Source organism: Ursus arctos, chromosome Y, assembly GCF_023065955.2.
Source record: "Ursus arctos isolate Adak ecotype North America chromosome Y, UrsArc2.0, whole genome shotgun sequence".
Taxonomy (NCBI): Eukaryota; Metazoa; Chordata; class Mammalia; order Carnivora; family Ursidae; genus Ursus; species Ursus arctos.
In genome coordinates, this window is record NC_079874.1 from 26,369,470 (window position 1) to 26,388,047 (window position 18,578).

An 18,578-nucleotide genomic window follows, 5' to 3' on the forward strand; every position below is an offset into this window, starting at 1 on the left:
GTCTTCTAATATGACACCAGTATATATTGCTGCAAGAAAGTGTCCTTCCTGCTCCTGACGTTGATTTCTTGATGTATGGATTTTCTGGATTTGCTATCTTTGTCAGCCTGGTGGTAACTCCATTCCCTCAAAACTTTGCTATTGAACTAGTCCCAAGCCTTTGGTCCAGCGGCTTATTGTAACATAATGTGGTCCCCATACAACAGTAATGCAACTGTTCATGCAAATTCCAATGGAGAGTCTGGAATAACATGGCAGTGCTCAGTCATGAGGCCGCTGCCCACATCACCCAGAAGGTTTAGGTCGTTTTGTGTGGTTTTGGTATATTAGTAAAATGATAAGGCAAGAAAATAATTTCTATAGAGAACTCACAGACACTCTGGCAATCTATAGGTTACAACTGGCAATCCTCGCCCCAAAGTACATGCAAGACCTTTATAACTGTCCTGAGTTCCCTAGTAGGGAGTATCCTTTCTTTTGCCTCAACTTCTATGTCTGGTCAACTGCCAACTCCTGTCTACTTCGCCTTCTAAAGAACTCTTGAATATGTCTGTTTTCCACATTCTACAATGCTAAGGCCAGGCCACATCACCTCTCACCTAGATGACAGATATGGCCATAGCAAGCCCTTACCCTCAACACACATTGCTCTCTCTTCCGTGCAATGTGCAACTATGATCTTTCACATGTGATCAGCCCTCCCCCCTGCTTAAAATCCTCCAGTGAGGTCCCAACATTTTTAGAATACAGGCCAAGGTCTCCAATGAGACTTTCTATACCAAGGTCCCTGCCTTCTCCCAGCCCCAGCTCCCCACTGTGCTGCAACAATGCTCATGAACTTGGCATGCTCTGTGATGATTAATTTCATTATGTGTCAACTTGACTGGGCTATAAGGTGCCAAGATATTTAGCTAATCATCATGTTCTGTGTGTGTCTATGAGGGTGTTCTTGGATGAGATTAGCATTTGAATCTGTAGACTGAGCAAAGCAGACTGTTCTCCCCCATGTGAGTGGATCCCATCCAATCCACTGAGGGGCAAAGCGGCAGAGAAGGACTTCACCTGCTGTTGTCAGTTTAAACATGGAGGATCTTATGCAGAAAGTGTGAGAAGGAAATTAATTCTGTGACTAACCATTAAGCTTGGAAGGGGCTCTCAAGCCCCAGGTGAGAACTGCAATCAACCCTAGCTGATACCCTCCTTTCATCCTGGTGAGACCTACAGCAGAGAACCCAACTTAGTTGCACTGGACTGTGGCTTACAGAGCTATGAGACAATAAATGGGTATTATGTTATGCTGCTAATTTTGTGGTATGCATTACATATTAATGAAAACTCTCTTACAGAATCCCCTCAACATCTATGGGAGGCATAGACTTCCATGCCACATGCTTTGGCCAAAGAAATGTGGACAGAAATGGCAGTTACAAGCATAGATCTAAAGAGTAGCAGGTGTCTCTTCTTGCCCTTTGGGGGACTTCTGTCCTCTGCCCCTGGGTCCTGAATGCAATACACAGAGCAGAGCCAAACCAGACAATCTGCAGACCAATAAGTATAATAATAAATTCACAGTTATATACCACTGAGTTGGAGTGACTTGTTACACACTTGTTACACAGCATTATTGTGGAAATAGCTAACTAATACATGACTGGGTCAGAGTGATATACTTCTCTGAAGGTCTACGACTATGGTTTTCTACTACGTGGACTTAGACAGAACAAGACACTGGAGTGGAAGACCAGAGATCATTTCCAAACAGCCTCAAAACCAAGAAATTGACAAGAGAGCAAGAATAAAGCCATGCAGCCCATTCACCTGCTGAACTCCACATTCTCAAAGCATGTGAATGTTTACACAAATTAACCGCATCATAAATGCCTAAGAAATTTTACCGTTTTCAGTCACCAAACGACACAGTGCATGCACTAGCAATCTATACAGAGTTGAGTCCTTCTGTGATTTATCTCACAGTTCCGAACGTGAGTCAATTCTGGACACTGGCATCAACCCATTAGCTCAGACTGATTCCACTCTGCACTTGAAAAACCTACATCTTCCTCAGAACATCAAGCCTTAGGAAAGCAGTTTCATGTCTTTAATCCCCAAAATGCAAGAAGAGCTCAGACAATAAGAAAATAATTAACCAATCAATTTGATTGATGGGGTATCACAAATACATCCGCACTGTTTAACCCCTCTTTAAGGTTTCAATGCTATGGCTAAAGTTTAATCCTCATTGCCAAACCCTAAGTAAGTGTTCTCACAAATAATGGAAAGCTGCATTATGTTATATATGGTTAGGAATGATCTTAATTAGTCCAGGGCCCTATTCCTCTTATTATATTCAAACATGCGTCAAAACTATCTTATTAGATCTGTGTTATCCGCACACGTACACAAAATAAAATTAATTTTTGTTTTGTAGCTCTGATACTTTTATTCCTAGAGCTAGCAAAGTTTGCATTTTGATTTTTTATTGCTGAGAATTTAACTTTCCAAACACACCAAAATATCACTGGGCATTTGGAATCCAGCAAATGTTTGGAATCTGCTATTCTAGGGTTATCCCGCGAGATGTTCAGTTTTATTTCAAAGTAGCCCAAAGAAAAACAAGAAGTTGTCCTCTAAAGAGGTAAGTGGATCAAATGACACAAAAGCAGTCATTTAACTGAGATTTTTAGGTGAATGAGAATTAAATAAATGTGTTGGATATATAAATTGAGGTCATTACGGTTCTTATGGAAACATTACTTGTAAGAGAGCCATTTTTATTAGGTAATCTGGATGATTCTGAAGGTAACTGAGCTGATGTGGGTCTCTCAAGAGATCTGCACTTCTGGGTGTCCCAGAGGAGTAGGCGGTCTAAAAACATGTGCTTCTTTGAAAGATCAAGTTAGCCCCTGATCTATTAAGAACTTTTCCAATGCAGAACTCACTGGATCCTACAGAGGAGACGTATGGAAATATATACACTCCGGAGACAAATATTATCATAGCGATTTATGCAGATCTTGAAACATTAAAATGTTTATATTCCGCTCACGGGTGACAATGCACAATTTTAAAATACGCTAACACTACTGTGTTTGAAGACTGACACGGTGGTTGTAATTTTTGAAGCTTGGGGATGAGGTCATGCAGGGTCCCATAGGATCGTCCCCACTTCTGTGTGTGTTTGAAATTTCCCACGATACGTTTTGTTTTTAATTATGGTTAGCAACTGCAATGCACTCTTTCTATCCTGTCCTCCCACTTCGAAGAGCAGAGATGAGTGTGGATTTTAAAATTTAAATTTTCATCTGTGCCTCTTTCATGAAACACGATGACATTATTGTATTCTCAGCTTTCGTTCCAAATTGTGGAGGCTTCAACGGGCGGATTGGAAGCTTGTTTCTTTCAGCATAAACACAATGCAATCCCATGCAAATTATACATAGAGGGTCTTTACTAATCCCACACGAAATGTAAAAATGCAATATGCACAGAGTATTTTCTAGAAGTTCATGTCATATTTTAGTGTTTGATGAAGATGTGTCGTTTTCGTCACACCTTCAGTACTGGCAGGTAAAATGAACCACAAAGTAGTCAGACAACTGAGTTTCATGCTGGAAAGAGCTCTCTATTTCTCTGCCAAGATAAAAGAAAATCTAGGGCAATGTGATTAACTCTCTCCATTGGCAAATCCGTACTTTATGGTTGAGGAAAATATTCATCGACCGAATACGAAATGGTTTAGAGTACTATTTCCGTATCCATTTGTCCTTAGAAACTACAATTAAAGCAGCAGGAAAGAGATATCAAAACAGGTCTTAATATGGTACTGCTGAAAACATTTTCTAATTGGGTAATGGTCTCTTATTAGGATAATTAAAATGTGTTCTATAAAATAATCGTGTTTAACCACAGTGATGCCTTACTCTTCAGCGACCCCTGTCTTCACCATCCAGCCTTCTCTGGCACTAGAATTACTCATCTGATAGACACTGGATTCTTTTATGTTGAAATGCAGCCCTCAAAATTAGTGATTTGGGGTATTATCCATTGGCTGGGTCAAATCCTTCTCCTTCCATAGAATGCAACTTCCTGTGGTTGTGTTGCACAAAGGAGAAATGAGAAGGCTAGCCAAGGGGGTTCGTCTGGAGAAACAACAGAAACACAGAAGAGGCAGACGGGGCTGCGGCTAGCTCCACGCCATCACGGAATGTTTCAAAATGGATGAGCCATGCGAATTATCTACGGTATTCGCAGAGCGAGCATTTACATAGCTGCCCTGGCTGCAGTAAAAGCAGTGTTGTCATTGCCACGAATTTCTAGAAAGGGCAACATGCCATCTAGCTGTTAGGGACTCTGCTCATGGCCAGATCTCATCAGAAGATAATCCAAGAGCACTGTCATTTCCTAGAACGAATGCTTGCCTCCATTAAGAGGGATTTCTTGTATTTCAAGAAAACTTGTGTGAAGCAGAGAAGCAGAGAGGCCATCTTCTGCAGAGAAATATGTATTTTTAAAGCACGGCAAGTATGAGCTGCCACCCCATGCCTGCACGGTTTTGACACACAAGACAGTGAGGGGTGAAGCTCTTAAATTCTGGCTTTTCTGCCTGCCCTGGAGCTAAACAGTGGTTTGGACAGAAGCATTAATCAAGCGCTTTCCTGTGCATTATCTAAGATCATTGCAGATGGAGTCTTACTGGGTAATTGCCACACCACGACCAATGGCACATTGGATCCCCAACCTCTAGTTTATCATCTTGAAAGAGAACGGGACCACAAAACAAGTGGGGATGATTAAGTTCCCATCCTGCACAACAATCTTTGTGTGGCCTCCCACCCCCTTCTGCCACTGTTAACACATCACTTGTGGCCTCATTGTTGTTTGGTGGTTCTCATCGTCATCACTGTTGAATATAAACAACTTTCCGTGAGAAGAACCATTTATAGTCCTGGAGAGTGTTTAACACTGCCTTGCTGTGACAGAAATTATACAATGTGGTTTTCAATATTTCCCTAACACAAGATGCCCTTTAAATTGCCATGGAACATAATAGCACTATATTATTATTATGTTTTTTTTTTTTTTAGCACCAGAATTCACTAAACATTACTGTGGTGGAAAAAAAGAAAAAAGGGCAAACTGAATTCAAATGATAAAAGGTCTAAAGATGGTTTACTTGCATTGAAAAGCTAACAGCGGGATGCAAATAAACATTAGTGCTCTTATTATCCTTTTTTCCTTAAAATATATTGTCCCCAAATTTTAACATACAATTAAACAGGACTGAGCATTTTAAGCACACTTAAAATGGCATTAAAATGTAGGGTTTGTTGTTGTTAAAGCAAAAGAATTGAGCTTGCAGAACACGGTTACTGAATCTCCGTGTGATGTAAGATGTTCAAAGTGATATTTCCCTCCCTAATTCCCACTCTGGAAAGGTTAGCAGATGTGTATATTTCTGAAGATACAGTCAACCTAAACATTCAGTTCCTGTTTGCTTCTTTTTTTTTTTTTTTTAAAGATTTTATTTATTTATTCGACAGAGAGAGAGACAGCCAGGGAGAGAGGGAACACAAGCAGGGGGAGTGGGAGAGGAAGAAGCAGGCTCCTAGCGGAGGAGCCTGATGTGGGGCTCGATCCCAGAACGCCGGGATCACGCCCTGAGCCGAAGACAGGCACTTAACCGCTGTGCCACCCAGGCGCCCCTCCTGTTTGCTTCTTTGTTTCATTTTACACCTGCTCGAAACGGTCCTCATCTTTCCTCTCCTCCAACAACTTAAAATATCTTTCGATAAGCCTCATTAAGGCTCAATTATTCTAGTGTCCAAAATGTCACAGGATTGCTTAGCACAAACAGCTTTGAAGTATTTTGCCCAATTTAGTAACTATTCCTTTGCAGGAACAGGGCGGTGACAGGAGGTCTCCAAGATGAGTGTAATGACGACATGCAGATCTCACTCACTAAAGCATCAAAGGAGTATCTTGTGAGGTCACCCTGTGTGCTCACCAAGGGTCGTCTGGGGCTCTGGCTGGTGTCACCTTCACTCTGACACCCGGCTGGGGAAGCAGCCTCGACCTGGGATGTTGAGAGCGTGCTAGGGCATTTTTCTACTGAGAACTGATGCTCTAACAGGTGTAGCCCTGGAGGAACAGGTGACGTTTCTCCTCACGGCTCACCAGCAGCCAGTAGTCCCCTCTTACTATGTGTCTGAACACTGGAGCGAGCTAGACATCTGTAGCAAATGCAAGGTTGACATGGTGCATAAAGGTGAACAAACACAAAACCGAGGGCCTTTTTCTTTGAATGCAATACATTAACAATTAATTTGAACTATAGTTTCATGATTGACACACCCGCCTTGCTTCTTGCACTCTGGAAAGGTCTCAAGTCTGTATGCTAGCTCATGGATTCAACACATGGCTTTAATTCACACACAGTCCTTCTGTGTTCCTTGCCAGGCAAACCACCGGAAGAAGTGCTATCACTGACTACTATATCCATCTAATTATACAAAGTCACAATGTAACCAGTACTCCATATGGCGGTATGGGTCGTGCACTGCACAAATTTAGGAAGCACGCTTTTCACTGCAGTGTGTTCATGTGGCCCCTAGAGTTGTGTGGTGCACAGCAGGGGCAGTCATATATGGAGATCACGAAAATCAATCCGTTTACTTATTATTGTTTTAGATCTTATTTTGGGTGCACCTGGGTGGCTCAGTTGTTCAAGCATCTGACTCTTGACTGCAGCTCAGGTCTTGATCTGGGGATCGTGAGTTTGAGTCCCGCAGTGGGCTCCATGCTGGGCATGGAGCCTACTTAACAACAACAAACGATCAAGGATTTTATTTTTAAGTAATCTCTACACTCAACATGGGGCTCAAACTTAGAACCCTGAGATCAAGAGTCACTTGCTCTATACATTGAGCCAGACAGGTGCCCCCTTTTACGTATTTTCTTAACCAAGAGATCACTATATAAATCTGAGCCCAAAGCGACCTATTTATGTCCTGCTCCCTGTACCTCCTTCCTCCTCCATAACAGAATGGAGATCAACAGATGCATAGTGAAGATCAAGTACATCAGTGCACAAAAGTACTTGGAATCAAGCCAGGGTTGCATGAACCTAACTGAACACGACCCCCTAGTCCAGCCTCTCCCAACGGGGCATCCCTGGGACCAGTTCTCGCCTCATCTGACGTGCCGTGCAACGTGCTCCAGAAACTCGCCTCATCTCCACTCCGGAAACAATGGCTGGAAGCAGGTGTCCCTGAGACAAGCTCCTACAGATGGACTGTGTGATCCTCCTCTCTCTCAGCAGTTCCTGACCCAGTGCATCTCCCCTGTCTGCTAAAACGCCCCATGCATCCTCTCCTGAATTATCGGCAACCCTGACTTCTCCCCACCTCTTCCCACAGTGCTTGCTGCTTTCCCCCTGAGAGTGCCTCCGACCTGAGAGGCAACTACTCTCAGATCTTGCGGGAGAACATCCTGATGCGTGGTGGTAGCTGAACACGTTCTACCCTGACTTTTAAAGAAAAACGTAAGAAGCACAAATTGCATGAATTAATGGTACATATTAACCAGGAGTTACGTGGTATTATCACAAAGGGTGCGGAAAGAAGTCGGTTTGAAGACATCAACATTGTCTTTTGATCTTTTTCTAAGGCTAAAATCTGATCAACAAAACTAAAGCACCATAATCACCACAGTGCTTTTTTAAAAAGATTTTTATGTATTTATTTTACAGAGAGAGAGAGAGAGAGAGAGAGAGAGCGAGCATGAGCTGGGGAAGGGGCAGGAGAAGCAGACTCCCCGCTGAGCAGGGAGCCTGATGTGGGACTCAGTCCCAGGACACTGAGATCATGACCTGAGCTGAAGGCAGATGCTTAACCCAATGAGCCACCCGGGTGCCCCTTAAAGAATATTTTATAAAAATATGTTCACTGGAAAAATTTGCCCTTATAAATACCATCATCCCCCAATACCTGTAACATATTTTGAAACCTGCTATGCTCATACAATCAATGAAGCAAAATCCACGATTCCACTTTGAGCAAAAGGTCGGTGTTGAAGTTATCATTGGTTGGCTGTGTAACGTAGTCAATGTTGCCTACTCACTCACTCGCTCTACAGTGGAATCCTTTATCCTCCATTCTGGGCCACCGTCAAAGGCTGGTAGCCCCAATATAGTTTTATGCTGAGGTTTATCTGATTCCCACTTTCACACAGTAGATAATCTTCAGAGAATTAATGCACAGACCACCCTTCCTTTGTCCCTTCATCCATTCGTATGTGTAGTTTCCACATGTTGGCTATTGTGAATTGTGCTGCAATGAACACGGGAATGCACATATGTCTTCAAGATCTTATGCAATTCTTTTTTCAAAAAAGACTATTTGAGAGAGAGAGAACAAGAGTGAGAGAGAGAGAACACGAGCAGGGGGAGAAGGAGAAGCAGACTCTGCTGAGCAGGGAGCCTGACGTCGGGCTCAATCCCAGGACCCTGTGATCATGACCTGAGCCAAAGGCAGATGCTTAACTTGACTGAGCCACCCAGGCACTCCGACTGACTGCAATTCTTTTCGATAAACACCCAGAAGTGGGATTGTTGGATTGAAAGTCTCTGCCTCAAATGTAATTACCAAGAGGCCCTGCCCACCGGGGAACACGCCGTATGTTTGCAAATATGGCACTTTACGTACTTGATTTTGCACCCTGTTAAATTTACCCAACATGCATTTTCATAGTCAACGCCATGTGCATAGTTACAAAAATACAGTCCCTGGAGATTCTGCCTTTAGGAAAACACCACCACAGACAATACAGTTTGTAACCTGAGACTCTCACATGATCAGCGAGGCCAACTTTATAGCCTAGACTTCGATACGAAAGTGACGGGTTGCATACTGGGTAAAGCAAACCGAGGCATCGTGCAGTCCGCCTTTATGAAGATGTGACGTGTTTGCCATGTAAGCTCAACAGCTCTACCCGTGCAAAGTCATTTAGAGTATTTGAACCTCACGAGTAGAATCATTTTTAGGGTAAACATCTCAGGGTCTCCGAGATGCTCTTTTCTTCTTAGGAAATGGATATATCGCTACATGAACGATGTTTCCTTTGCGTGAGCACATGGGTACTTTTCAAGCCACTGGTAAGTATCCTACGAAGGAGAGCTGACATTTCCTTAATTGAAAAGGCTCCTTTAACATAATAGTTGATGCTGTTAAATATTGGCAAATTATGACGGTTGCTTTACTGAGAGCCCATTAAACACAGCACCAATGGCATTAAGTGATGTTTGCTGGAGCTGGCTTTAGCAGCACAGAATTTTGTGGTACCAGAACCCCAAGTATGGCCAGGGCACTAGAGACCCTCACTCAGGCCCACTGGAGGTGTCCTGGCGGGAGCCTGGATTTCATGGGGACACTGACATCCCACAGCACATTCTTTGAGAGCTAACGAGCACATCATGAAGCTTGAAGCCACCTCGGACCACCTCCAAGTCACTATGCATTGTCCACACTACCTTCTCCCTAAGGATCCGTGTTGGCGTTTGTGCACAAGTCCTGGGTCACATGGGACCCCACCTGGGGCCCCTGGTTCCTGCGCTTTGTCCTCCTCCTTCTTACCGCCGCTGTGTTTTATTCCAACACGGGTTCGGTTTTCTGAAGAAATCCCATCTCAAAACCGGACCAGAGAGATCAACGTTTTCTGTTTCAAAATTTCAACCCTGCAGACTTCTCTGCTCCAAGTATGTCTTGAGCACAAGGGGTGTTTCCCACACGTACAGGGCCATTCGAGACTTGCACGTGCCCGAGAAGGGAAAACATAGTAAACAGGTTTCACGATGATGACATGTTGCTATGAGCCTAAAACATGTGAAAACACACTATGATTCTATTTCACGACCGTGTTGGTACCCAAGTGCGTGTGATCTTCAATCCTAAATGTTCATCCTCTTCCTTCTGATTTTAAAAGGGATTAAGGCATTTTTCACGAGTCCCTGAAAAGGCCGGAGGCAGTGTGCACGTGTGATCAGAGGGGAGAGGCTGTTTTATTTCTTGTCCGTGTCTGTACTCGTGACCCCTCTCTGTGGCTTAGGGACACAATCAGTATTTGTCCCATTGAAACCCACAGCCTCCCCCTCACTTCACATAGTTAACCCTCTACACATCTGCTGCATCGAGTCACGCCAGAAAGCAAAGCATGACATTGCATCGCCAAGGAAAATTTTATTTTTGCTTTGCATGGACATTAGAACGAGGTTTTCAGAAACCTTAAGCAGCTGTGTCGCTTTACAGACGGCATTTTTCAGATGTGGGCCAAGTCCTTCCCGTGCATCTTTTCTCCGCTCCCCGCTGTACGTCTTCCAGGGCAATCCGACGTCTCTTTCCTTTCTTGAATCCCTAACGACGCAGGCTGCGATTCTGCTTTTCACACAGGGTTGCTGACCTTGGGAAATGATGCCTGTCCATACGTGCCCGTTTGCTTAGCGTGTCAGATCTATGACATGCCACGGATAGAAGGCTTCCTTTTAAAAGCATCTGTTTAAAGCTCCAAACCCCAGGACGGTTTGGACGTACAACTCAAGAGGTAATACCAGGGAGATGCTCTGAAAACAACTGGCCTCGTACAGCCTTGTGAAAACAAAACAAACGAGGTCATAAAGGAGCTTTGCTAGGGGTCTGCTTAAAAAAGAACTCAGATTTCCTGCTTCCAAGCAAAACTTTCAGATGGCAAGTGGGTTGAAACCTAAGAATTATGCTTATTATGAATAAATCTGATTTTCCAATACCCTGGTTTATAACAGTCATCTAAGTTATTTTGAGGCAAATATTTTTTTTTAAAGATTTTATTTACTTATTTGAGAGAGCGAGCGAGCGAGCATGCAGAAGCAGGGGGAGGAGCAGAGGGAGAAGGAGAAGCAGACTCCTCCCTGAGCTGGGAGCCCGATGTGGGACTCGATCCTGGGACTCTGGGATCATGACCTGAGCTGAAGGCAGACGCTTAAATGACTGAGCCACCCAAGGGCCTCTTGAGGCAAATGTTTTAAAACTGATTTTATTTTTAGAGGTATATATGTCCTTCATGTGTTGCTAACATTGTACAGAGTGAACAACTCTATACATACATACGCATTCACATAATCCATCAAAGGGCTTCCATTCACTTAATCCTCCCACAGACATCCCCACCCCTTGAAGCGTTGTCTAGAAATCCACTTGCATTGAGCGAGTTAAGCTTTTGCATAAACACGATTGGCATAAAACAGAAGTTTATAATAGTGGTTTTAAATAGTTTCTGCATAATAATACCAGCCATACCCTACCCCATTATAAACATGCTAGCACACTCTTTAATGGTTTTCTTTTTTTTTTTTTTTTTTTTTTTAAGATTTTATTTATTTATTCAACAGAGAGAGACAGCCAGCGAGAGAGGGAACACAAGCAGGGGGAGTGGGAGAGGAAGAAGCAGGCCCATAGCGGAAGAGCCTGATGTGGGGCTCGATCCCGTAACGCCGGGATCACGCCCTGAGCCGAAGGCAGACGCTTAACCGCTGTGCCACCCAGGCGCCCCTCTTTAATGGTTTTCTAAAGCAATAGGACAGATTCTCGGCAATTTCAGGAGTTAGAAATCCACGTGAAAACTAAGACACCTGTTTGCTCGCCAAATTTCAACCTTTCCCGGGGAGGGGAGGAAAAAAAAAACATCACTTGCAGGTTTTAAGAGAAAGTGAAGAAATATGTAAAACGTGAAATGACGGATCTCCAGAGTAAGGAGGACAATCCTGGATCTTGGAAGCTCTTCCCGGGGAGGGGGACACGTCGAGAGACGTGAGGTCCATGGTCGGAGCGCCTGAGAGCACATGTTCTCTCCCCACGGCCATGGGGTCCAGCCTTTCTGTCTACCTGCTGTCTCCTGGAACAGACCAAACACCAGGCCAAGAGGGACCAGACACGCGCACCAGAGAGACGAATGGACAGGCACGTGAACGGCAGCTCCTGTCCACTGATCCGGAAAGGAATCCACAAGATACTGTTGGAGGACGTCTAGTGTCTGATCAAGTGACATGACCATCCTCTACTCGGGGGCATTCTCCTCCTCACTGGGGGCTGGTGGAGCAGACTCAGGACCTTCCCTCCACCGAGCTCTGCCCACCCACCTTCTACGTGGCCTGGTGATGCCTCGCCCCTCAATTACTGATGTTGGAAGAAGCAGGATTAAAAGAAAACTGTACATCTCACGATACGAGTACTTATGAACCATCATGGTCTCATCAGCAAATTCTGCAAGAACTGAAGGTATCAGGATATTGTGCATGGGTCACGGATTTGCTTATGCATTCTCGCTGCCAAGAAATACAGTTTCCAGGCCAATGATTCTGCACTGCATTGGGAGGGATTCCTCGTGCTACAGAATCCCTGAGGTAGCCTTTATCTGAGAACTTCCGCTCAAGAAACAGTAAAACCCAAATATAATACCATAAATTATGCAACGGAAATCCGTTCAGGACAGCCTGTCTTGGGATTATGGTTCCTGAAGGATTTCACAAAAAGTCTATTGCACGAAAAAAAAAAAAAAAGTCTATCTGTGAACCTCTCTTGCTTTTACCTAAATAGTGTGAAATTTCTAGCTTTATAGTTTAAATATCTCTGACTTCCCGAGGAAAGAAAGAAACTGTGTATCTATAAATATATCCATTGTGAAAAGTTTTTAATGTGTGCTCTAAATAACACCGATAATAATTGTCTTCCAAATCAAATTGCAATTTAGCATCACCTATTATTGGTGAAGAAGATGGTCCTTTACTCATTCTAAGTTGTATATAGTAAGATTTAGTAAAAGTTTTTTCAGTGCTGTTCTCTTTTTTATTGGCGTGCCAGGGGAATCGTGGCAGGCAAGGCAACACATTCACATCGTTGAATAATGACACCTTATATCATGGGTCCATTCATTTGCAGAGGTGTGAATACGATACCTTCTGCTCCTTCCTACCCACCCGAACCCCCACGCGGCCATGGAAGCCCCACGTGTGGCATTTATCCCTGTGTATACCGCATATACCACAGACTTTGCTTTTCCCCTGGGGTAACCAGAGGGCTCTTGATGGAGCCTTTGGGCGGTACGATGGAGAGGGTCTCCCTGTCCGAGGTGCCGACAGGGCTGGCTTTACCCAGGGCTACCCCCTGTGTGCGTGTCCAAGGCAGGAGGCGCCGCGGGCATGGGGCCTCAGTCGCGTCCCCGGACGTGCACGTAGCGGCTAACCCCCCTGGCCTGTTTTTCCCGGTCACACTGGCAGGACAGCCCGGAGGACGAACAACACATCTGAAGCCACGGCTTCCAGAGCACGTTGCCCAGCGACAGCTGGTTGGGGACCTCCTGTAGGGTCTGGGCGTGGCGGTCTGCAGCCTCCTGCATGATGTCGACAATCTCGTGGAAGCGGGGTTCGGTCGTCGGTGATAACGGGTTTCTCTCCCTGGGGTCTCTGGAAATATCGAAGAGTAGCGGCGGGCGATGCTGGTTCACAAACTGCCCGTGGCAGAAACACACGTGCGTGGAGAAGCAGCCGTTGGCGCCCTCGGGGCTGAACTTGGGCGTGAAGAAGAAGGCCTTCCAGACGGACGTGCCTGCGGTTTACAAGGACACAGGTTGGCGGGTGCGGAAAGCGTCCTCACCCTCACCGCGGAGGGCAGCATGCACAGAAACTATGCGGCCGTGCGCTTCTGGAACGCAGAGCCTCAGTCAGAGGCCCACGGCTGGGGGGACGTCTCGTCCTTCCGTCGTTAAGAGCCATGGCTTAACAACACAAAGCAGGAGCAGGCGTGAAGTTGCACAGCCAAAGAGGAAATGGCAGAACAGAATATGAGGCACATTGATACCTGGTCACCACGGCAGTTTCTTCTTATGGAGAAAAATCTCTCTCTCTTCCTTTTTCCTCTCATCTCTTTCTCTCTCAATCTCTCTCTCTCTCTCTCTCTCTCACAGTGTCCTAGGCGACACAGTGCAGGCAAGAGAAGACAAAGCCTATGAATTGTCTGCACAGAGAACTCAGCCAGAGGAGCTTCCGGAAGAGGGAGATTCCCTGCTAACATGCACGAGGGAGATGCTAAAAGTACACGCACACGCAGACACACGCACGCACACGGCCATCGCACACCATTTTACACACACAAAGACCTCAGGCAACATTTTATTTTCTCTGTTCTGAGAAAGCCTGAAAGGAGAAAAACAACAACTCAATGAGCCTGCTAGCAAGGATGGGGAGGGACAGCAAATGGGCAGTAGGAGGAAATGTCCTCGTAGTAGATTGGGGCCGGGTGTGCAGAGCTCCATACATTTGCTAAAAATCGTGCAACTGGAACTTTAGGGAAGTTATTTTTTAGGAAAGCTGTTAAAAAATGCCAAATTAGGAGAATTCATTGACCCTAGAATGGGATGGTTATATCGTTTAAAAATTAAGTGTTTGGGTTTTGTTTTTGTTTTTTTTTTAAAGCCCAGTGTAGAGTTTGAACTCATACCTGAGGTTCAAGACTGAGTGGAAATCAAGAGTCGGATGCTTAGCCAACAGAGCCACCCGGGCGCCCCTAAAAGTTAAGTTATTTGAAAATCAAGCCTGTGTTCCATGATACCCCCTGAATATTAAATTTTTTAGGAAAAGCCTGCTTTACAAAAAGTTGTTATGAAAGAACGGATTGTCTGTTTATTCCAGAATGTTAATGAGTTAGTGAGGAGTTGAGTGGTCATCAAACGGAGTCGGACACCGCTCTGCAAACGGCTCTCTTCGTGTGAAAACAGTGGCAGAGAGCGACAGAATTCACAGCTAGTGACCCACTGCAAACAGGTGCACAAGGAGCATGTCCTCCTTTGCATCTTACTTCCAGCGCTTTTATGTAAACCCCCAGGGACGTTCCCACCGCGTGGCGTCCCATACGTATTTACTGCCCAATTCTGTAATTTGCATATATTATGGTGACTATTTAGTGACCGACCAATGCCAATACAAAAGAAACCAATGGAATCATATTAATGCAATCGTCATGGGTGTCCGCTTGGTTCCCGAGCAGCCCCTGACCTCAGATGAGTGCATGCAAGGGAATGTGAGCTTCCCTGGGGTTTTGGGGGGCAGGTGGGAGACGCAGGAAGCACAAGGCAGGCCGTGTGCACGTGCTATAAATAACTACGTTACAGGGACTCCGTATCAGGATGCCTCCAGCCTTGGCCTCGTGGATGCTGGGAGAGGCTGCACATCGCACCTGTGTCACCTCACAGGTGCTCGGCACACCTGCCTTTTAACGACGAAGTCAGGCAGACACACCAGGCTGTAGACACAATTCCCTGAGCACCCTCTCCCGCGGAGTTTGCAAAAGCACGTGGCTTTCCTTAACATTCTCTCCATCAATTCCTCTTTTCCCCATGTCCTCCCGAGTATGACCGATTTCCTTTAGAACTGTTTTTGGCTCCACACACGGCAGCCACTGAGAACCCATCCCCGGTCGGGGTCAGCGAGGCCAAGGCTGTTACAGACAGATGTGAGCGGGAAGCCCCTTGTGCTGCTGCTCCGATAGCTGCTGATCCAGAGGGCATCTCCAACCTGACGTTCGAGTCAAGCCTCGGTGTGTTTCAAACCCCCAAAGAATGCAGGCTCCCGGAACAAATTCATTGCAAGGGCCCGTGCTTCCCACCTGGTTTGAAAGCCATGCAGACAGATTCCCGTTATGACCGCCTTCGCTCAAGCCTGCCGGGATGGGAACTGCAGCACTGTCTTAAAGCCTGGCAGGAAATCTCGGGCATCCTCACCCGGGAGCCACAGGGGATGGCTCCAAGCTTGGACAACTGTAGAACGAAGAATTCATTTTTCTGATTCTCTGCTTGTTTGGTATGCTCTATGGGATATGCGCCTGTTTTATTTTCTAACCTGAATTTTAAACATTGTTGTAAAAAGACTGCTTATTCTCTGTACTATTTCTTTGGACCATTTTGGATTTGCTCCACTCGGAGCAATGGAAATACATTTTATTGCACATAGGCTCATAAGACATGGACCTCATTCCACTCATTATTCACCAGGAACCCAGGAACGGACATTTTCAGAGCTGTCATTTCAAAGGAAAACGTTACGTCCCAGGTGTGTGATAAAATAGGAAACTGAGGGCTTCAGAGGGGAGGGGCGTGGGGGAAGAGAGACGCTGGTGATGGGTAGTAAGGAGGGCACGTATTGCATGGTGCACTGGGTGTTATAAGCAAATAATGAATCATCGAACCTTGCATCAGAAACCAGGGATGTACTGTATGGTGACTAACATAATACAATAAAAAAACATTAAAAAAAAAAAAACCAGGGATGTACTATATGGTGACTAACATAATATAATAAAAAAATATTATTATTAAAAAAAATAGGAAGTATCTGGTGTTACCTTACATTGCTAATAGCTGTATTTTCTCCTATCTTCCAAAATTATTTTCATAACATATTTCATCCTACATTTCTCCATATACTATAAAAATGTTTTTTTTAAACACATTTTTTTCTACTGTTAAAATTCTACGTACTCTGAAGAAAGACTGTTCTTCTCGCCTCTGTCACAGATAAATATTTTGACCACAACAGCATCTTGGACTCATTTATAACAGAGGCCCAATGACCCAGGGAAGCCATTATTCTGTTTTATAGCAAGAATGCAGGGGGATTAAGTGGGACATTGCACAGTTTCATTCAGAAGATAACTTAATTCTGCATAACGGGTGCCAATCCACTTTTCAAAGTACATTTCACTTGACGTTAGGGTCCCTATTGGTCCGTAGCACTGACCAGCATCCCGGGGAGACTCCCTTTGTTCTGAGTTCAGAAGCGTTTCCCTGGGGCACCTGGCCGGCTCAGGGTCGTGAGTGTTCGCCCCACGTTGGGCACAGAGCCTACTTAAACACGAAAACTCTTTCCTGTTTCTGTGGCTTGTGCTGTACGATTTGCTTGAACCCCGGCTGTGACAGCGTGGGTCCCACTCCCAGCTCTGCTGTGTCCAAGCTGTGTGATGCTGGGCACGGCTGTGACCCTGTCTGTGTCCGGTCTCCCCTTCCATAAAGTCAGGATAATAACAGTCCCTGCCTCGTGACATTGCTTTGAGGGTTGAAAACCCCGTGGTTACACAGAGCCCGGTGCAGAGTGAAGGCCACGTATGAGTGAGCTGAGAACATGAGTCTAAGCAGGACGTGCAGTGGCTTCCCTCTGCTCTGAAATCCCTTCACTGTGATACACGTCTCCAGACCCTCTCCCTCCGCTACGGATTCCTCAAGAGCACGGACGATTACATGTAAATGGCTTCAGCACGCGGGCTCTTCATTCATCACTCAGACTCACACTTCCCGTGATGAATGCCGTCCGCCTGCTAGTCCCGGCACGATGTACTTTGGATGCTTGGACGATCCCGCGTGTCTATCACGTAAGGCACACACAGACGTTGTGGGTTTTCGGTCTGGCAGGGGTTCCTGCTACAGCGCCATCTTGACATTCTTCAAGAACTGTTTCAACAACGCTCTGTTTTCGCACCGTAGGGGACTCACGGCCATGGGACCCCTGGCGTGCCCCCCCTAGGAACACGGACGCCATCCGCTAATGTCCACAAATCCGTCCCACGGCTCCCAAGCCCACGGTGACCTCTCTGCTCGTTCTTCTTGACCCCCAGGCACACTACCACCTGTTCACTGTAGCCCAGACCCTGACGGTCCAGCACCGAGGGAATGGATTACAAGTCCACCTGCTTCCTGCCTGGAACCCCGTACGACAACAGTAGCATGAACGAGGACCCAGCTCAGGGCTCTAGCTAAGAGCACCTGCCTCAAATCCAGGCAGGATTTACAGCAAGCCTAGCTCCCCTGACGGATGGCTGATTGTCAGAACACAAAACACTCCCTTTGACTAAAGAAACAAATCATTGGGGGATAGAAATATCAACCCCAGTACAAAATGGGTACACGATGCATGCTAAATGCCTTGCCTCCCCCTCTTTGCCTCTGTATGTTGAAATACCCCCATCCTCCCAGGCTCTCCAACAATGCCGTCTCCGTGGGCCTGTTCGAATCCCTGCCGGATGTGATCACGGTCTCTCTGTCCCGCTCACCCGTTCTCACTACACATATCTCTGCCTGTGGACTCACTCCATTTCTCTCGCTATGTCCTTCACTCTTTGAAAGCAGCAACAGCATCTCCCACATCTCTGACTGCGCAGCACCTAGCGCCTTGCATGGAGTAGATGGTCCGTCAACATTCACGGGGTAAATTAACCGATGACACGATGATTGGAGCAGGACTGAAGGAGGGAAGAAGCCTACTGCCATCGTGGAAGCCGGCATGGGCAGACAGAAAGCCCAGTGCGTTCTGTGGTCTCTCCCGGGAGCGTCCTGCTTGAAATTGTGCAGTGCCCAACACAGCCTCCAGCATGACCCACACCCAGACTGCTGGGGGACGTCTGCTAATGGCAAATACATGAGAGAGGACATCAGAGATGTCAGACATATGTCTCTCTTGGAGTCTCTTGGCATCGAAAAATGGGCACTCCTGAGCGATGAGCATGGTAAAC

General features: G+C 45.8%; 1 protein-coding gene across 1 annotated transcript in view; it reads right to left on the bottom strand.

Annotated features, from left to right (window-relative positions):
* Nucleotides 1–11,045: 11,045 nt before the first annotated feature.
* The window catches only part of LOC113240763 (steryl-sulfatase), a 151,358-nt gene continuing 143,825 nt past the window's right edge, over nucleotides 11,046–18,578 (bottom strand). Inside the window, 1 exon segment of the mRNA XM_026478173.4 lies at nucleotides 11,046–13,628. Coding sequence (XP_026333958.2) covers nucleotides 13,231–13,628 — 398 coding nt within the window. The 3' untranslated portion in view covers nucleotides 11,046–13,230.